This window comes from Metopolophium dirhodum, chromosome 2 (assembly GCF_019925205.1).
Source record: "Metopolophium dirhodum isolate CAU chromosome 2, ASM1992520v1, whole genome shotgun sequence".
In the NCBI taxonomy this organism is placed as follows: domain Eukaryota; kingdom Metazoa; phylum Arthropoda; class Insecta; order Hemiptera; family Aphididae; genus Metopolophium; species Metopolophium dirhodum.
Window position 1 is genome coordinate 15,136,836 of NC_083561.1, and position 22,307 is coordinate 15,159,142.

A 22,307-nucleotide genomic window follows, 5' to 3' on the forward strand; every position below is an offset into this window, starting at 1 on the left:
ATAATTTATAGATAATATAATATATATTAATAATATACTTTGGTATATTATCCGTGCCCCGTTGACCAAATAATCTGACCAATGTCCACCTCCGTGTTATCAACGCACCGGTTATCGTGTACTATCTTAAATCGTCGTGAGTCGTGACAATTTATATTTCCCGTTAATCTCGAATCCGGCCAACGCATCGGAACATCCCGTGCCCGCCGACTGCCGACTGCCAAGTAATTGTTATCGTCGTTTTCTTCGCAATTCATTGTCGTATTGTTTTTCAATTTATCATAATAATTTATTATATTTGTCGTTGCACAGTAATTGTGCCGCTTTCAGTAAATTAATTTTGCTGCCGTCGCGCAAATCCATCCGACTGATAATAGGTACTTCCACTTTAAAAATGATTCGTTCGACGTTTTTGGTGGTGTTGGTGCTGGCGGCTGCGGTGGTTGCGAAAAAATCGCCCGACGGTGAGAAGCCGTCTTGGGCCAAAAAAGATATTAGCTCTTATTCCGAGGCCGACATGGAGCGATTGCTTGACCAGTGGGAGGTAAGCATTAATATACCTATAATTACAGCGTTTGAATATAACCTTGAAAATGCATTTTAATACCTACTAAATTAATCATGTACCTAACAATTTACTCGGAAATATATGTTATATATATATATATATATATATATGTTATACCTACATGATGTGTTAATTTTCTATATTATTAATGGTTTTTTGATTTTCTTATTTTATGTTCTGCACCTAGGAAGACGAAGAGCCTTTGGAACCCGACGAGCTACCTGAACACTTGAGACCTCCCGTCAACATTGATCCAACTTTGGTAACTTTAAAATTACTCTATTATTATTTAATATTATTTCCATTCAGATTATTTTTAATACTAACTATGTTATGTATAACATTTCTCTAAGTTAATATACTATTTTTGAATGTCAGTCATTAAAATTAATCAATGGGTAGTCTAAAACCAAAAGTATAATGGTATACTCCGGCCCACAAGAGTCCAACCACAAAAACACGTAGGTTGCTGCGCATCGGTCCCCACTTGCTAACCTAACCTAATCTTGCCGAGTAGTGGGAATAGTACCATGGTGGGAGAAAATTTGGCTAGTAAACCTCGTAAGCATCAGTATCGATGCGCAATTTACGGTCGGACTCTCGTGGGCCGGAGTATAGGTACCTATAATTAAGTACCTATGAAATAATAATTTTTAAAAAACTTATCAAATGACTAATTTGTGGTTTGCAGTTAGGAAGTGATCCAGATGCCTTGTTAAAACTATCCAAAAAGGGCAAAACTTTAATGACCTTTGTGAAAGTATCACCTAAGTATAATAAAGATGATGTCGATAAAATAACCAAACTCTGGCAATCAAGTCTTTGGAACAACCACATTCAAGCAGAAAGGTTAGAAAAGTTAAATTTGTTACATTTTTAATACATATATCACATTTTTTAATTGTATTTAAGTTACAAAATAGTGCAATATATCATTTTAACACTAAACATATCCATAACATTTTAAAATATGCTCTGAATACAGTACAATTTTGAAATACGAAATAGATTTGCTCAAGAATAATTTATTCTTTTAAACTCTTTCATGCAATATATATTATGCTTAATTAGCATACAGTACAATCGACCAGTAGAAATATGAAAATGCTTAGAAATCCTAGCCAAACTTATTAACAATTTGCACTGTAAAAATATTTTAATCAATCATTTAAAAATGAATATTATATTCATTAGAACCCTGATATTGCTTTAATAATTTAACCATTTAATGTACAAAAATGTTCACATGTGTTATACTAGTTGTAACATTTTAGACAATTTAAAAATTATAATTTTATATTTGTGTTTAAAAAATACCATTTGTATAGGTATTTGCTTTATGTAGGAATTTAAATATTCTTTATTGATATGTAAATAAAATCCGGAAAACTATATAGACGGCCAGATAATAAAAGAATCATTGTACATCTTATCTTTAATGTTATCATAGATGAACTTTGTCAGAGTTTATATTGGAATGAATAATAAAATAGTAGTTTGTAGGCTAGTGTTACTTGTGCAAAATTCATCATTTGTAATTCATTTAGTACATCATTGAGCAAAAGTGTGTATGGTTAGATATTTTTTTTTACTGTGGGATTAATTAAACTAATGTGAATGTGTAAAATCAATTATAAGTAACTTGATTTGTGTTATAGATTTATGGTTGATGATAATCGAGCTATATTCATGTATAAAGATGGCTCACAAGCTTGGGACGCAAAGGATTTCCTGATACAACAAGAAGACTGTGTTGATGTAACAATTGAAAATCAAGTATACAAAGGTCCAGCTTCTCCATTTGTAAGCATTTACTATTTTTTAAATTTAGTTTTTATTGAATACAATTTTCACTATCTTCGACATTAAAATAGTAGCCTATATTAAATGTTATTTTGCTAATAGTTTCAAATAAACCATTACTATTTTGTGAATTGTAGTTTGTACCCAACTAGTTGACCAATTTCAATTCAAAATTTTAAGTATAAATATTTTTATTTTTGGATTAAATAAGTAGTTATAAAACACATTAACCCGTCGTTGGTGACGCTATGAACATTTCGCTCATATAACTGTTATTTTGGGAACCGTTGGCTTCAAATTACTTTGTTTATATCGATATTTTTAGTATGCTCATACAAGTTACTAATGAAAATAAATACGTTGAAAGTATCTTATCTATGAACAAACTATCAGTCTGATTACCATCCAACGTCGACAGCATCGTCGCAATTACCAGTATTTGCTCGCCAGGGATCGGATTTTAGCAAAAACATACCAATATTTCTTCCATCATACTGATTGACCTAGTAATGTGATAATAGTTTTTAAAACTGATTGGATTCATTAAAATGTCTACTTATAGATTAGTCAGTCCACTTTTCCCAATTTCACCTTTCCAACAATAATTAAATGTGAGCAAAACGCTAACACGTCACTAATGATGTAAAAACATTAGCGTCACCAACGACGGATTAAGTAGAGAAGACTGGAGGATTTGATAATATTATCTAATACAAATGTCAAATAGTTGGTATTGCTTTTGTATCTTGCTCTTAACTAAAAATATTAGTATAATTGATATCATTAGATACTAAAAACAATTTTAATAATAACTATTTTTTTTCAGGTTGAAGGAAACGTTGAAAAAGTTGAACTATAATTGTTATTTTCTATTAGTTAAGCTTATTTATTTATATACAGTTATTCTAAAAATGGCAAACTTTATTTATATATACATTATTGGCTTTTTAGACATAGCCAGTCTAGCCACAATCATGCCTTCATTTAATCGTCGTCTCTTAAAATTTGGAGCTACTCATTTACAGATAACCCTTCTAGAGTCTCTCTTTTCAAGTTTTCAACTAATCACAGGCCCCATTGTTGGAACACTGAGTGATCAATATGGTCGCAAACCGTTGCTTTTGCTTTCAATGATCTTTAGTGTTCTTGCCTTTTTTGCCATGGGGCACTGCAATACTTATCTGTCGATTGCTGCCATTCGATTGATGTTAGGTTGTTTCAAACACACCCAAATGTTAGGAAAATCATTGATTGGTGATAATGTACCTAAAACTCAACAATTGAGCGCCCATGGAAAATTGAACAGTTTCATTTCATTATCATTTATGATAGCACCGATTTATGGTGGTTATTTATCTGAACACGAAAATGGTTTTTACTACTTAGCTTGCTCAACCAGCTTACTTTGTGCCATAAATGTCATTATTATTACATTGAGTGTACCAACCAAGATAATTAAAACAACTGGTCTTAAAAAAAATATGTTTCACCATTTAAAAGAAGTCGATTGGATAGAATATTGGCCATTATTGTTCATGAGAATGATGTATACTGCAACACTATCAACAATGATGGTGACATTTGGTTTTGTTCTCATAGAAACTTATAAACTCACACCATCCCAAGTTGGTTACACTTTGTCAGTTAATAGTTCAATTGGCGTTGCTACTGGATTTGCAGTTGCCAGATTGGAGCCATTCTTTCGTAAATATAGTTCGTTCAAAAAATGTTTCTTTAGTTTTATATTACTGTTTGTTGGATATGTTTGTTTGTCATTTGCTCCTAATATAACGTTTCACATTGTGTGCATGGTTCCTATCATTGCAGCTGGTACTCTGATTGAAGTATTTTTAAATCAAATTCTATCGGAAACCTGTATGGGTGAAAATAGAGGAACTCTAGAAGGTGCTATGACTAGCTCTATCTCAGTAGCCCGATCTATTACACCTGTAGTAGCAGGATTGGCTATGGATGTATATGGTTCTAGTGGGGCATATGCTTTTGCAGCTTTAGCTGCTATTTCTGCTGCAATGTTGGCTAAATTTTATGATAAAAAAACCAAACCATCGTAAATTTAAAAAAAAGTGTTCATTTTGCAATGATCTTATATTTTGTATCAAACTTTAATTTACTTATTAAATATAAAATAAGTAAAAGATTTATTGTAATAAATCTATTTTTCTATGCATTTTGTTGAAAAATAAATATATTTTGAATGTATCTTGTGAAACCTTTTATTCCATGAAAAATGTTGTAAGTTTAAACTGTTAATTATTTAAGTTAATAATTTTTAAATAGTAGCTGTATTCAATTTGGTAAGTATTTAGTTTATAATTAATATAATTTAATATGTAAGTAAAATATTATTTATTTGTATTTGATATTATTGAAACCGGTTATAATATGTAATGTCAACTAAGATAATCCAAAAATAATGTATTCAACAATTACCTATAAATAGTTAATATCATTGCTTTTATAATATGTATTGTAATATAAAAGCAAAATCAGTAGTATAAGCTGCTAAATTTTTTTTTACATAATTAATTAAAAATATAACTTTTTTAGATTTTTACATATTTTTTTTGTACATAAATTATTATAAAATAAATAATAATTATACCTACTTTAAGTGCAAGTGAAGGACTGCGATTCTAAACTTTTAATATATTATGTTTAGTAGTACGGTTTCTTAAGAATAAAATTTGTTTAATAATGATAACAAATTAGTGATTTTAGCTCATTATAAGGTACTCACTAAGAAGTGTTGTAAAGAATTTGAGTAAAAGTATTCAAATACCTTTTTCCTTACTAAATACTTTTTTAAATACTTTTTATTTTGAAGTATTTGAATGGTATTTTAAATACTTTTTAGATTCTGAGCGAAGTGATGAATGTATTGATTTTACAATGATGTGTGTTTTTTTTTTTATTTTTTTTTATTTTTGTGTCTGTCATCACCTTTTAGGACAGTAAAAGTGCTAGGATTTTCTTCAATAGTAACTTTTCTGATAGGAAAGTGAATCTAGTTGGTACTTTGGGGGGGGGTCAAAAGTAAAAATTTCCCAGTAGTTTTCACAAGCGACGTGAAAAACAAAAGAAAAACGGGAATTTTTACGCAAAATCTGTTTTTGAGAAAATCGATTTTGGTTTTTGGTGTAACTCTAAAACAAATGACCGTAGGGACATGCAATTTTGACTGAATGTTTATATTAGCATTTTCTATACACCATAAAATTTACAAAATATTTTGACTCTTTTTGAGCTGTTTACGGCCATTGTCAATTTTTTTAGTTTTTTTTTCTATAAATATCAATAAAATTTTATCTGTTGAGTAAAAAAGCTTGAAAATTTAATAGAAGGCTCCTAGGTTATTGTTTCAAAGGCAGATGAAAAAAATTAAAAATCCTTAGTCACAGTTTTTAATTATAAGCATTTAAAGTTCAAATTTTGACAAAATACGGAAAAATCACGAAAAATAGCAAATTATTTTGATGAGAATTCATAAAAATTTTTCTTTTTAAATCTAAGATTTGAAAATGTAATATAAGATTACTCATAAGTTTGTCCACCTTTATCAAAAAAAAAAAATGTCTAGAAGAAACTTAAATTAAATTTTTATGAGCGTCTGAAATTTATATTTTTACAACATTTGATATTTACTCGATTTCTCATGTAACAATTTTCTTATTTTATTGTAATTAAAAAACGAATGACTGTAGATACTTGAAAATTTCACTGAATGTTAATATTAGCATTTTCTATACACCATAAAATGTTGAAAATATTTTGACTCTTTTTGAGCTGTTTACGGACATTGTCAGTTTTCAATTTTTTTAGTTTTTTTTTTCTATAAATATCAATAAATTTTTATTTGTTGGGTAAAAAAGCGTGAAAATTTAATATAAGGCTCCTGATATATCGTTCTAATAGCAATTGAAAAATATTAAAAATACATAGGCACAATTTTTTTTTATAAGCATTTAAAGTTCAATTTTTGACAACATTTATCAAATTTATAATTTATTAATTATTTTGTAGTTAAAAATTTATAAATTTTTAACTTTTATGGCTAAGGATTGAAAATTTAAAACAAGGCTCCACGTAAATAGGTTATATATAAATTACTTTATTCACAATAATATCATCAAATATACTTGGTAAAATCATAGGCTGACTGACCGTTTTCGCTCAGAATAGTTTTTCTTATACAATGATATTATATCATTGAATTCAAATTTAACACCATCCATTACAGTGACCCACTTGTAACCTACTGTACAGCAGAGCGACATCCACTTATCCACCTTTTTTTCTATTGAATACTTTCTTTTTATTCTTTTAATTCTTAATTTGTTTCTATTTATAATCCTTGTTGAATAAAAATACCGTCGTAGTTATCCTTCAACAACAATTATAACAAAATTATATTATATATTTATCATTTATGGACAATTCGATATCGGTTTTCGGCGATTAATAGCTTAATTAAATGAATTTTTCTCCTGGAACTAGTTTATTGAATTCTTAATTTTATTATGTTTCACTATTTTAGTCTATTTTGTTTTCATGTCAAAAAATATTTACCGTGAATTGTTTAAAGTAAAAATGTATAACATTCGAATCTAACTTATATGGAAACACTGTATAAAGTATAAACACTATAGTCTATAATTTAGTTTTGGGTTGGAAAAAAATTAAGTATGCTAGCGTTGTATAAACAAATTAACTTTTTTTTAACTCAACAAAAAGTGTGTACCTATTAACTTTTAACTTAACTGAGTTAAAAAAATCAATAATTCATCCAGCCCTGGTATTTGGGTGGTATTTTAAAAGTATTTTTTACAATACTGGTTCTAAGATAGATACCAAATAATGTACCTATAAATAAATTTAAAAAAAGTGGGCAAGTGGGTGTCGCTCTGCTGTACAGTAGGTTACAAGTGGGTCACTGTAATGTATGTTGGTATAGCCCATACACATTATTTAATAATATTGCTTTTCGCCACGTTTAGCGGTATAGCCGTATGTACTCTGGCCCACGCGAGAGCCCATACGTAAACCACGCATCGATATAGTAATACGCGACGTCTGTTTTCTCCCACCATGATGCCATTCCCACTATTCGGCGACGGACGCGTTTTTATGTATGGACTCTCGTGGGCCAGAGTGTAGGTACTTTAAAACTAAAACTTAATACAATTATTATTAATTTAGTTACAAAATATGTACTTATGACCAGATGACCTATAGTAATTTTTAATATATAGGAAAATGCTGATTATAATATCAATCACGTTCAGATTTCGGAGGTCATACATATAAACGACTAGCTGATCCTGTGCACTTCGTTGCCCGTTAAATGTGCCAACTCTATAATATGACTCAAACTTTGTTCAATTCGGTGTACAGTGTTCAAAATGTATCTTAACTTTTCTGTTGTCTGGAATAAAAATTCTGATTCGCAGCAGTATATTATCAGGTAGGCAATCTACCTGCGGTAGATCGCGGACCCAGTGCGGTTTGTACGTAAGTGTACGATTTAACTCCAAAGTATCAAAGTTATACCAAGCTTATTTTAATATAATATACGGTGGATTAATGTAATCAATTAATACACAATCCTAACCTAACCGTACTAAATTCCGACGAATTAAAAAACCATATTTAACCCTTTTTAAATTAGGCTATAGCTGATCCTGTGCACTTTGTGGCCCTTAAAAAATGACAACTCTTAAACAAATTGTGATTGTTGAACTCCTTTTTGTTGTAACTCGCTGCAATAAGTGCAACTCAGCCACCCTGGTAGGCAATAAGTGTGAAAATTCGATTTGATGCATGCTTGTACCTGATCTGCCCGATTAACCAATAGCAACCAATAATAAATAAATACTATTTCTATTAATTATTTCTCCTATAACCAATTGCAACCATTTATAAACAAATATTTCCGTCGTAAATCTCAAAATCCCTGTTTGAGCACTTCTATTAATTGATCGTAGCGTGATGTTATAATATATACTCTATAGCCTTCCTCGATGAATGGACAGCTATCTAACAAAAAAATTATTTTTCAATTCAAACCAGTTACAGCCCTTTTTTAGTATTAAAAATTAGCCTATGTTTTTTCTCAGTGCTTATCTATCTATGTACCAAATTTCATTTAAATCGGTTCAGTATAATTTCGGAGCCTATTCAATACAAACAATCAAATCTTTCCTCTTTATAATATTAGTACCTATAGATAGTAATATGCCTTAGCGGCATAGCCCATAATATTTTGAAGTTTTCAAAATTCAGACTTTTTTCATTTTAATTACCATACTTACTTGATTAAAAATCAAGAGAGTAAAATTATTAATAAAAATTGCCTCACTTTTTTATCAGTCTTGAAACATTATTAAGATTCTGATGGCTTATCCACGGACTACTACATATTCTACCACAGTTCGTGGGCCTATCCATTAGGTACTTTATTATCTCTGACTAATAAGTAGTATTAGAGACCTCAGTGGCGGATCCAGGGCTTAATTTTTTTTTTTTGGGGGGGGGGGGTGGGCAGGTAGGGGGCAAAAGTACAAAAAGTACATACATTTGCTACACAATTGGCTAAACACAGTGTAAGACAAAGGGAAACTACGGTGATTTGGGGGGGGGCACCCTTTGCCCTTCTCCTGGATCCACCACTGGTAGACGACCTCTTGTAAAAAAAACAATTTCTATTTTTAATTAATCATAACTCATAATATTATGATGCATTAATTATGTTTTGATAAAAGTGAAGATGGATTTAAATAAAGAAAACATTCCAACTAGAAACCTCATGGCTTGTGGCCTCGCACGCAGGAGCAGTCTTGCAAGGGTGGCTGGCCGGCGATCCCCGCCTGGGCCTGACGAAAATTTGGGTTGCTTGAATAATATTTGAGCCAATAACTTATAAATGTAGCCCAAAATTGGGCTGAATTTTTTGTTCACCCAGGGCCAATTTGTATTCCCAGTCCGCACCTGGCCTCATGCGTGTTCCCTTATATCGAGTCACGATGATGAGACTTTTAATGCTTAGCCTTGTTAGGTTTCATGACTTTGGTAGAGTTTACCCCTATTTTAAGAATAATAAACACGTTAAATTAAAATATTATTATTTGTGGTAAGGCGGCGGGAAAAATATGATGGGGCAATATGAGCCATGTCCCATGTTATTATTTTTTTTTTTTAAGTTTTAAATTCGGTTTTATGTTTATCCTGTTGTATGAATGTACCTTGTATGCTAAAATAAATTTTTAATGAGCAAATATAACTATAGGTATTATCATTTAGACATTAGATATGAAACTTAATACTATAGTATTTGCCATAACTATCATTTTCCCTAGCATTTTACTGATAAATGTTAATGTACATCGATTGTATGTGTTTAATTTAATTATACAATAAATAAAGACAAAGATTTTAAGATTGAATAAAAATGTAATCACCTATATGGTATAAAATTAATTGTATTTGTTATGAATAATATAGTACTATAATAATAGTACCTACTTATGTAAATTTCTAATCAGTTATGTTATATTATTGTTAATTATACATACATTTTTACTAAACATAAAAATGTATGTTTATTAATAATAATATAACATATAAATAATTAGAAATTTAGTAACTACCGGGTGCGCATAACACAATATTTATAATTAATAACATAATTATAAATTATAATACTTACCTATATAATATAAGTATGGTCAGCCGGTAGATGCGAAAAAACGAATGAGGCCATGGGTAGGTATAATATAATACCATTGATTATAAATACTAGAATCAATGATAATACTCACAACTCGATTGCGCTCCATGATATTTTCCCTTCTAAGTTTTAACCATTTTTCGATACACTATTTAGATGTTCGGTCTGACTTGGTTAACTCGAAGTTGAAGTTAAAGACAGTGGCGCAACTAGGGCTGAAATGTTGGGGGAGGGGGGGGGGCTGTAGCCTCCACCTGGCATTTAGTGATGATCAAAATTGGTCTTGGTTTTGCGGTCTCGCAAGACTCTTGCTGCAAGACCAAAACTAAGACCAAGATGGTACTGGTCTAGCAAGATCAAGACCAAGATTAGGTTTGCAAGAACAAGACCAAATCAATACCGAAGCTGCAAGACCAATACTGCAATACCAAAACAAGACCATCACTGCAAGACTATTACAGTCTTGCACATTTTTTTTTCCCCCGAAAACACATTATTAGTGTATCTAGATTTCATTAACTAATAATTTATAACAACAATAATAAGAATTTATTTGTATTGTTATAAAATTTGATCAGTATTCAAGGAAATGGCGAATTATTGAAAAAAAGATTAGAAATATAATAGGAATTAATATTACATTATTACAAAATAATATAGTTGTTTCATACTTATTAACAATTTAGCAAATTTGCCGTAAGGACGGTTGAACGGTCAGAAGGAAAGAAGGGAACCACGGGCGGAGATGTATTATAATATTTTCTTATACAATTTAATTTGAAATATTATTAATTATAGCAGTACCTAGGTATATTACAGGTAGAAACCCTGTGGTAAAATAAGAAATTACCAATGTGAAACGTTGATGGATATCTTATATAAGATCATATCCTAGAAATGTTGGCGGTGTTCGTCCATTTAAAAAAAATATTTCATACAATTTTAATAGGTATTATTGGTAGTAATAGGTATCACGTGTCTTATTATATACATCGTTGTATGATGACTAATATGCAAATTAATAGGTACCTAATACATAATATATTATTATCCTGAATGAAACCGTTACATAACTTACGATTTGAAAATATGTGACATTATTATTATATTATTAAAATTATTAAAATATTAATTATACATTTTTTTAATGGGTATTTATATGGATAAAAAAAAATAATAAGTTAATTGAAAATGTTCATACAACTTTTAACTTAACTGAGTTAAAAAAAAATAGGTTAACTGTTAAGTTTAAACTTTTTAAAATGTTTTCTATCAACTTTACTTAACTTAGTTAAAAATTATCATTAACTTGCCCAGGCTTGAATTTATTTATACCTACTGTTTTAATAAAAACATAGGTACTTCATGCTAAGGGGCCCACTAGGGAGCCTCCAGGCATAGGTGCTACCACATCCTCTGCGATACATCCCTCCTGGCTCTTCCAGGTTACGCCACTTACGCCACTGATTATACGTACGTAACTACTAAAAAAAAAAACGTTAGATGTAAAACTATCAACACAATAATATTATGTTTTTCTCACTCCGATAAAAATCTAATAAATATCATTTTTAGATCATTGCAGAGTAATATTTATTTGACATTTGTTATGAATTTCAAGGTTAGAATAAAACAATAATATAGGTTTATAGATATTCCCAATCCAAATGTATAACAGGGTACCTATTTACTTACAAATATAGGTGTTCATTATAGTATATACGATGTATTATTATGTATTTATGTGCATAATTATTATGTAAATAATAGTATTTGGATCATTTTTTTTATTATTACAATGCATAATACTATAATAGTGTAATAAGTACCCAATAATAGACAAAATAGATTAATAGATACCTACTTGCGTGACAATAGAAATATTTTAATTTCGGCATTTCATAAACATGTCAAAATCTGCAGTATAATAATAGGTATAGGTAGGTACCTATTTTAGTTCATACATTTTTATTTTCTATTATAGACTATAGGTTATGTATAGTACCTACGTACCTACCTATATATGCATTTATTTCATCTATACTCGTTTCTACTAGCCAACAGAGTTGTAGATATTTTTCAACAATAATCAATATGGTGTTTTTGGTTTTTTTTTTAATATTTTTATCTTCGTTGGATTCGATAGAGGTATATTATATATTATAATTTATAATCATTAAGCTTATAGAGTTACAGTAAAAACCATTTATAATGACGTTCAAGGGACCAAAGAAAACAGGTCATAATAACCGGTTGTCATTATAACCAAAATGACGAAAAAAAATTGTAACTTCAATAAACATTATTATCATTTATTTATGCAACGTATAATATAGAAAAAAGTAAAGATAAAAACATTTAATTTTGTACATACATATGTATTTAAAACAATTGTTCAATTATTATTTAAAGAAATCTGTTATTTTAGATTGAACTTTATACTAACAAAAATCACGTTCTATTTTTTTTTCTAGTTCTTCAAAATTTGTCTTTGGACTTACGTTATTCAGAGCCATATAATTATTTGCTAACATCTTTGCTGCACTGAACACTGCATTAATAGATAAATCTCCATCGGCAGTATCAGTTTCTTCACTATTATCGTCTTCCATGCTTACCAAAGCCTTCAGCTAATTCATTGGCTTTCTGTTGAAAATTGGTCCATTCATTGGAATACATAGATTTCTTTGATTTCTTCGATGGTGAATTGCTTTGCTCATTTCACAATTCAATTTAACACACGAACACAAAACACATTTATCCGCACGAGACGATTACCTGTACACTGACGATAAAATAATAAAATAAAATAAAACTGACGAGTAAACAACGATGAAATTTTCGGTATTATCGGTATTGTAATAGTAAGTTAAGTCATTAAAGATAAAATATTTTTCCAATATAACCAAAAATAACCTTCATAACATCTGTATAGTCACTATATAGACGTCATAATAACCGATACAAATTAGTACATACAATATAGGAGTTTTGCCGGGACATTTAATCTTAGGTCATTACACCCAATATGTCACTACAACCGGTGTCATTATAAACGGTTTCTACTGGTTATGGTAGTAGGTATATTGTCGTCAATTAGAACATAGGTATCTTTTCATAATATTATACCTACTGTCAACCTAGAATCTAGATACTCTTATATATTTATATACCTACCAATATATTTGTAAATGTTACTAATGTTAGTATATCTACATAATAATTTGACCATAATATTATACAAATGTAAAAGGTACCCAGTGATTGTAGAACCCTGACAATTTTATTTTTTTGGTAAGTTAATTATTTATTTCAACTAATATAAGTACCGGGTACCAACATAATAATATTAGGCAAAACTATGGTAGGTACATTATTATAGATGGATCTGCCTTCCTGGCAGAAAAATATTATATTTTATTTGAATTACAAAGTAGGTAATGTAGGTTGAAAGGCCTGTTGTTACATAACCTGTTACCTACGTCCTACACTACACGAGTTGGGTCCAGGACTATTTATTTGGGAAAACTTGAGTTGCGTTAGTCCAGCCTACGTAATTCATCCTATTATTCAGCTATTTAAAATTAACTATGAGATCGATACATCGTATTAACTAGATACCTACCTATTAAATATATAGGTAGGTAACTCACTCACTATAAGTAAGGCTAAAAAGTTATAACTACCCATAGGCGTATACCTAATCTGGGGTAAATTCTTGGAGGGGGCAGTCTGTGGTAAAACTAAAAATCTATAAAGTAAAATGACAATATTGCCAAGGTACTCAGTTAAATATTTGAGGGGCCAGTTGCCCTGAATGCCCCCCCCCCCCAGATTACGGCTATGTAACGATACCTATAACTACCAATAATTACACTTAAACCAGCCTGGCTTTACCTAGCCTGTAGCCACCTAGTGCTATAACCAACAACCTATCTATGTTCTTACTTGTTTCAGTCTCGTTATGCACTTGTCGTCAAAGAAGCCTTCACATGTATGAAAAATGCAAAGATTAACATTGTTATGTATAAAAACTCCTCGAATTTGGCTAATGGTAATTTTGGGTACATCGAATTACTAGAAGCAATTGAACCAAATAATAACTTTCAGGTAAAAATATTTGTTAGGTACCTACTTATTTATTTATTGGTTATCAATTTATCATCATTGTGGTGTAGGTACTGATGTAATAATGGCTATCTTGTCGTATGCGCTCTACCGGCGACATTACGACTGCAGTATGCGCTCTACCGTAATACAATCACACCATACATAGGTACAAGCATTAATTTTATATACAGAGAATATGGGAATTTTTGGAAACCGTATTTTTAGATTTATTTTATTTCGACAAACATCGCAATTGTATCTGGACCGGCGTGGATTACGATTACAATTTATAGATTAATAAAATTATTATATAAATTAAATCATAAAGTAAAAAATAATAATATACACGTAAAATAAATAAAATTAATAAAATAAATATAATAATATAGGTAATTAAAAAACTTGTCCCATGTCTCTCAGAAACGCGTCAAATGTGTCAATCTTGTTCAAACTTTTCCACTACGTTTCAATGAGATACCTGTAATAGTTATTACTTATTATATTTATTTATATACAGTGGAGCCTCGATAATATCGACTTATCGAAGTTCCATTGTAATTTATTATATTATTATATATAATTATATTAGGGTCAAGGGGGGTAATTGTAAATAGGGGTAATTGAAAATAGCATTGTTGGAAGTTTTAGTTTTAGTAATAATGACGTATTTGTTGTGTTTTATAGTGGTAGACATGTGTTTCGGAGTTGTGCACTAAGATAATTGATAATATTTTTAGGTTATGTTAATAAATTGTTGTTGTGAAAATCACCTTAATTTCAAACTGTGATACTAACTTGTACCGGTTTTTATTTTTTGCGTTGCTGCTTCAAAATGTAAGTACATTTATACTTATTATACATTAAACTTGAACTTGATACATCCGTGAACATAATAGTTATAATTAATTAATTTAAAATAACTATTACTTAAGATAACTTACAATTTACATTTGCCCCAAATATTTTGGTTACGGGGTTATTGTAAACATTAATTTGGGGTAAATGAGAACAGTCAAATATATTAAAAAAAATTATGTATGGTAGTTAAACAATACCTAAATATTCATGTTCTGATTCCAAGCTTTTACTATTTGATATAAACAAGTTCACAAGTTAATTTTTGAATTGTATTAGTAATATTTATTTTTATTTTAGGGTGAGAAATTATGTGAAAAAACGAAGTGGCCCTAGTTATACTCCAAATGATTTAGAAAAAGCTGTGAATGCTGTTAAAAGCGGAAGTCTTACATATAATCAAGCTTTTGAAGAATTTAATGTTCCTAAGGCAGTAGTTTTTAACCGTATAAAAGGAAGAAAAACTCCAATGTCATGTACAAAAGCTGGTCGGTCTCGTGTTTTCTCTGATGAGATAGAATTAGTACTTGAAAAATGTTTAATAGCTAGATCAAAAATGGGTTATCCATGCGATAAAAATGAATTTAAAGAATTAGTTGGACATTCAAGGATTAAAAAAGGAAGATGATTATGGGGCAGTATTCTCTTTCATAGACAACGACATTTCAACCATAACACCAGAAATGATAATTGCAATGCTTCCACATCCAAATCAGAAACAACAAGGGAGAAAAACCATGTATGTGTTTCAAGGCTTTGTGACTGTAAAAGAAAAGTAGTTCCTAAAAATTAAACTGATACTAGTCAAATATTAGTTACTATGTTGTCCACTTTTATATTTATAAAATGTTAAAACTATTGAAATAAGAAATTGTTAAATTAATTTTAAGTACCTACCTACCTACTTTACATATTGACTGAAATGAATTTTAAAGGTGATAATAATTTTAATTTTTAGTCATATAAATTGTTTAACTTTATATTAACTGTTATATATATAAGGATGTTTCTTAAAGAATAAAGAATCGTTAATTTTTCTCACATTAATAAATAAAATCAGTTTTATTTTTTCATTTCCAATTGCCCCTAATATATATAAATATAAAAATGATGATGGTTCTCATTTGCCCCACGCCAGGTATTAATATTGGGGTAGATGTAAAAATGAATGATAATTAAATGACAATGTAAAATAATAAACTTATGACAACTAAATAACTATTGCCCCAGAGTTTATTCATATCCAATGCATACAAACTGAAGTATTCATTTACATTTGCCCCAAAAATATTGGGGTAAATGTAAATGTGTGGGGCAATTGTAAATATGCTATAATTTATAAAATAATGGAAAATTTTTGTGTATAGTAATCAAATTATAGTTCTCAGATGTGCAACTCAATGATAATGCTAAAAGAAAAAAAGAAAAATTATCCAAAAAGCCATAGTTTAACCCTTTGTCGACCGACGGTACTTATAAGTCCACCGAAATAAAACGTGTATGAAATATCATAAAACGTTATTTTTGTGTTTCTAATGGGTCGGTACTCACGAGTACCATCTACCGATTAAATAAATATTATTTTAAAAGCGGTCGTACTATTATTAAACATTTTATCGGCGATTAATTTCGGGGACTGCAGCATTCAACACATATACATGACTTGGTATTTTTCCTTTCTATTTATATGTACATATTTTATCATTTTATCATAAGAAATATTTTGTTTATGTTTAGATATATGTCTAGATGGATTATCTGTTTCTGTTATTGCGATTTCATTATCGATATAATGAAATATTTATAAATAAGAATATGGACTTGTAAGTACCATTGGTCTTTCACGGTAAATATTTAGTCAGTTGTCGACTAGTAATCGTCGCCGTCGTTCGTAAATGTTTGATTACTGTCTGTGAAATCGTTTTTTTTTACGTACTATACACATTTTTGTATTAAAAGTTCGAATTATTTAACCATAGGTAATAATATTATTTTTAAAATGACAAATAATAACGATGATTTGTTACTTCAGTGGTTAAATGAAGAGATTCCGTTAGATAATAATGAGATTACCGACGAAGAATTATCGGACGACGAAGACAATATTACGAAAGGTAAAGATTTTTTTTTCTGTGGTCGATAATAATCCATTTGAAGAAAATATAGTGACAAATGAATTAGAAATTGAAAATGAAGATAGTTTTGAATTTATTCTGGATAATACTGATATTAATTTTTCAAATATAATTGAGCCAGTAGAACCTGTAGTTATAGCTGTGCCGACTTCTACTCAAACTGTCAATCTCCACGACATTTCTGGCTCTTCTAATAATATCAAATCTCCCCCTTCCAAAAAGCTTAAAAACACTTCAAAAAAAAAAAAAGAAGATATCTCACAAATTCGCCGTAAATGGAAAAAGATAACTGTCAAAACATTAGAACCCGATTATTCACTTCCCGATGGACCCGTTGATGGCAAATTCAAGGGGGAAACTGCTACGTCAATATTTTTGGAATTTATCGATGGTTTTATTGATCAACTTGTGTATCAAACAAATTTATATAGTATTCAAAGAGGACGTCCTTTGAATGTAAAACGTTTTGAAATTCTGAACTTCATAGGTATAAATTTTTTAATGGGGTACAACAAACTGCCAAGTTGGAAACATTATTGGGCAACATCTGATGATTTAAATGTTCCCTGTGTGTCAAATACAATGAGCCGTAATCGATTTGATAATATTTTATCAAATTTTCATGTTCAAGACAACTCATTGATCCCAACAAATAATAAAGATAAACTGTTAAAACTTAGGCCTTTGATAAATTACTGTAATGAAATATTTTCTACATCTTACCATGGAACGAGAGAACTAAGTATTGATGAATCGATGATTATTTTTAAAGGTCGTAACTGTATGAAACAATATAATCCTCAAAAACCTATCAAACGCGGATATAAAATATGGTGTTTATCTGACCAAAGGGGATATATAAAAAACTTTAGTATATATCAAGGCAAAGATGAGCAATTATCTGATGAATTTGAGTCATTTGGTTTGGGTGAGCGTGTTGTATTGAATTTGACAAAAAACGAGTGGAATAAAAATAAAAAATTTTTTTTCGACAATTATTTTACTTCATTGCCATTGCTAGAAAAATTAAAAGCGGAAAATTCACTAGCATGTGGGACAATCCGATCAAACCGTAAAGATGTCCCGGAATTATCTGAAGATAAAAAAGCGCCTAGAGGTTCATCAGATTATCGCATTACAAACACTGGTATTGGTGTTTACAAATGGAAAGATACCAAGTATGTTATGTTAGCATCAAATTATCATGGTTCAGAAATAACAACTGTAACAAGAAAGGATAATTGTGGTCGAAAAAAAGATATTCTATGTCCACAAGTTGTACGTGATTATAATTGTTATATGGGTGGTGTAGATCATGCTGATCAACTTAGAACAACTTACGGTGTTAACAGAAAATCAAAAAAGTGGTGGCACCGAATATTTTGGGGTTTATTAGACATTATGTTTGTAAATTCGTATGTGGTATACAAGCAAATACATGGAAGTATTACTTTATTGGATTTTCGTCGTTCAGTCACACAAGGACTTTTGACTTTACGAGAACTTCCTAAATCAAATAAAAGACAATCAACTTCAACACCAAAAAATAAAGGTCCGGCAATAAAGAAGAGGAGAGGAAAAGAATGGTCAGTGTCAAAAGATGTGCGTTTAACCAATCGAGGAATTCATTGGCCAAAATTTGTTGCTAATCGAGGACGTTGTGAAGTTTGTGCTATGAACGGAACTCAATCAAGGCCATATTCAAAATGCTCCCATTGCAATGTATTTTTATGCTGTAACGATAAAAAAAATTGTTTTGCGGACTATCATGATATAGATTGTTCATAACTAGTATAACTAATATGCATATAAAATTATTATAATGTGTTCATAAGCATAATGTAAAATAACTATTTTTTTTTTTTAATTATAACATTTTTATTTGACTGATATGGAGTTATGATTTTCTTTTTATTTAACCAACATATAAATCAACACCTATTAATTTCCACGATAAAAAAAACTTTTGGTAACAAAATAATTCATATATAGCATTGACCTAATAATATAACATTTTTTAGACTAAAATACTTAATTTACACTTAGGAGCTATTGAGGTTTTTAATTTATATGTAAGTATTCTAAAAAAAACGTTTATGCTTATTTTTACTAAGAGTAATATTTTTAGAAATAAGAGAAGAACATTTTTTTTTTCTAAAGTCGTAAATAAATTTTGGTATATTCAACATGTTAAAAATTATATGGCAAAATTACTGTTGGTACTTTGAAGTACCAATTAAAAAAATCCTAGATGACCGATGGTACTTCCAAGTACCATGATCCTAACTCAAATTTGAGTAAAAAAAAAAAAAAAAAAACAAAAAAAAATGTCTTATATAGGTCAAATATAACATGTTTATGCAAAAAAAACTTTAAAAAATATTTTAATTCGATGCTTGGTCAACAAAGGGTTAAAGTCATGTTAAAAACTTGTGAATTTAGTTTACAATTACCCCACTTGACCCTATACCTTGGAAGTAATTCTGGAGTTGTACCACACATATTTTTTACAATTTTTAGCCTCAATGGGCGCCACAAACTTTCTATTCTTTGGGTAGGTATGTGCTTTTGTTATTGGATCCACAAAATTTTCGCTATGATTTACAATATTGTGACTGTACCCGAGATCCGAAAGTCCAAGATAGTAAAGATAAATTGGGTAGTAGAGCGCATACGACAAGATAGCCGTAATAATTTACAATATATTAATTGCCTCCCTAATTGGTTACCTACTTATTGAAATAATTACTAATTAGAGATACAAGATAAATACCATCAATACCACGGACTAAGATATATATCTTATAGTTATTGTATATTATTACGTCAGTTCAGTAGCGTACATGGATACAAATCTAGGGGCAGGGGGGGTAATAAAATTAAACTCCCATTCGGCCGTTCCTGTAGTCATAATCGATATTTCAAGAATATAATATTATTCAACAAGAGAAACCTAAAATAAATATAAATTTTTATAAAATAATTTGAGGAAAAAAATATTTAATATTTTAAAATGATACTTTTGCCCCCCGCAATTACGCCTCTGTATCAGGTAATACTAATGTTAAACATAAACAAGTAGGTAGGTATCAGTTATCTACCTATATTTTATATTTTTATACACGACCCCATTCTCTTAAACCAATTTTTTAAAAATAAATTATACTTTAAGTTATAACATAACCTAATTTTTTATGAATAATTATAGGAATAATTTAGATTTTAGACAACCACATAATAGTATAATACCTACCAGTAGGTAGGTAGGTAGTTGTCACATAATATTGTAATTATGTTTGTAATTTGTATAACCGTACTAACCAGTAGATAAAGTTGATAGGTATACAATATGACACATTTATTATTTTATCACTTATTGCACTCACCTACTTGCTTATAATTATATTTATGAATGAGAATGATAGATGTTATATTCTAGGTGAACATTGAAAGCCACCACAGAGGCATAAGTAATTCGGTCAGAATGCCTTCATTAAATGTCCAGAAAACAGATGTTTGTAATTTCATATCCACAGATTTGTTATTTGTACCATTAATTAGACGGATTTTTGATTTAGAAAAATTCTGTCCCATTGCCAAAGTAAATTTATTTTTAGTCCTAAAAAGTTATTTTATTTTTATCTAATAATTTATTTGATTCGAAATTTCAAAGGGTAAACACATTGTTTATAAAGATACAATTGTTTCAAAGTATCGGCCTTACATTCCACTGGGCTGCTGGATGATTATAACTAAAATCACGAAAAAAGAATCAACATTCACATGTTTAAACCTTACTCTTCAATCATTGCCATCAATGAAATCGGAGCCTTACCAGTGTACATAATAATTGTTACCTACTTTAATATGTATTTGGTAATTCTCATTTTTAATAAAATATACCTATATACTATATAGGTATGTAATATTATTAAAATATTTAAATCATGGATTCAAGATATAGGTATTATAACATATTAAATAAATAATCAAATTATAAATATCATTAACTATGAATCAGGTGTTCTAGGTACCTACACTACAAATCTATAATTATTATAAAAATTACAACACAAGCATACAATCACAGTTATCACACTAATGGCCGCTCTTACAATGTCCGGTTAAAGTTAACTGATACCACAGATTATATGAAAATATTTTAAATATTTTCATATAATCTGTGCTGATACTAAATTCTGCCAGTAATGAAATCTGTTAACCAACATCCGACACTTAGCCGAACATTGTTAGAACAGCCCTTATGGGTATTAAAATATGAAATATTTAAACTTAACAATTACTCTGATTAGTGAATAGGTAGTTTGAATTAATTTAGTGAAAAGACCTAAATATGATAGCAATAAACTATAATATGCATCTTAAGAATATATTAGGTATATCATTTATTTGAAGAAAGTGAGAAAATTACAAATGTTTAATATAAAATATTATATACTTCCTTTACAATTTCGTTTCAAAGTATCTATACTTCATATTCCTCTTTATGTCCAACTTATAAAATAAATGTTACTATAACAAGATTTGACTATTTGAGGAGCTATGTTGTATCTATCTAACTTTTTCATTTTATAGGATGTATATTATTTTATTTGTGTACTAAGTACTTATATTTTATGTTGATTAGATTTATTACAAAGGTGTGTGGTGTAATTTAATCTTGTTTTATGAAATAAAAAAATACTAATATTTGTGTATTTTTATGATTTTTTTTTTAAATTTTAGTTTTAGTTAGGGATGGGCAAAAATGTTTGAACATCGATGTTCGATGTATCGATACATCGTTTTTTGAAATATCGATGTGTTCGATGTATCGGTGTAAAAACATCGACGTTTAAAAACATCGAAAAATTTTTTCCCCTTCAGCCTTTAGTAGGGCTAATATCTGATGCTCACCTAGGATGGCTACCACTGGATGACGTGTTTTGACCTACTCTCGCTCTCACTTGTGACCGCAGGGTTCAAACGATAACTATATTAATGCTTTCTATACTTATAACCATCAGTGTGTAGTATTCCCTGTCCCTCTAGATTTCGGGTCATGTCTATACACTGGATAGTGTTGTAGTCT

General features: G+C 29.5%; 2 protein-coding genes across 4 annotated transcripts; both read left to right on the forward strand.

Annotated features, from left to right (window-relative positions):
* On the forward strand, positions 1 to 4,940 carry LOC132939377 (LDLR chaperone boca). 3 transcript variants are annotated; one of them, XM_061006510.1, is made up of 6 exons: positions 1 to 224; positions 313 to 544; positions 756 to 830; positions 1,260 to 1,417; positions 2,227 to 2,371; positions 3,198 to 3,363. In XM_061006510.1, the coding sequence occupies exons 2-6, from the start codon at positions 395 to 397 to the stop codon at positions 3,228 to 3,230; spliced, it is 561 nt and encodes a 186-aa protein (XP_060862493.1). In that variant the 5' UTR covers positions 1 to 224; positions 313 to 394; the 3' UTR covers positions 3,231 to 3,363. The 3 variants fall into 3 exon arrangements, with proteins under 3 accessions (XP_060862493.1, XP_060862491.1, XP_060862490.1); XM_061006508.1 differs by having other exon boundaries at positions 4 to 544; XM_061006507.1 differs by lacking the exons at positions 1 to 224; positions 313 to 544; positions 756 to 830; positions 1,260 to 1,417 and adding an exon at positions 2,035 to 2,141 and having other exon boundaries at positions 3,198 to 4,940.
* Positions 4,941 to 12,947: 8,007 nt separating this feature from the next.
* Positions 12,948 to 21,062, forward strand: LOC132938174 (uncharacterized). The gene is made up of 4 exons (XM_061004867.1): positions 12,948 to 12,959; positions 14,073 to 14,225; positions 20,655 to 20,816; positions 20,889 to 21,062. The coding sequence occupies exons 1-4, from the start codon at positions 12,948 to 12,950 to the stop codon at positions 21,060 to 21,062; spliced, it is 501 nt and encodes a 166-aa protein (XP_060860850.1).
* Positions 21,063 to 22,307: the final 1,245 nt, after the last annotated feature.

What these genes read in the sequence shown, in the direction of transcription:
- LOC132939377 (XM_061006507.1), top strand. Translation starts at nt 3,283, where the DNA reads ATGGCAAACTTTATTTATATATACATTATTGGCTTTTTAGACATAGCC.
- LOC132938174 (XM_061004867.1), top strand. An exon ending in AACCAAATAATAACTTTCAG is followed by an intron (nt 14,226 to 20,654) that starts GTAAAAATATTT and finishes GTTATATTCTAG; the next exon opens with GTGAACATTGAAAGCCACCA. An exon ending in AATTCTGTCCCATTGCCAAA is followed by an intron (nt 20,817 to 20,888) that starts GTAAATTTATTT and finishes GAAATTTCAAAG; the next exon opens with GGTAAACACATTGTTTATAA.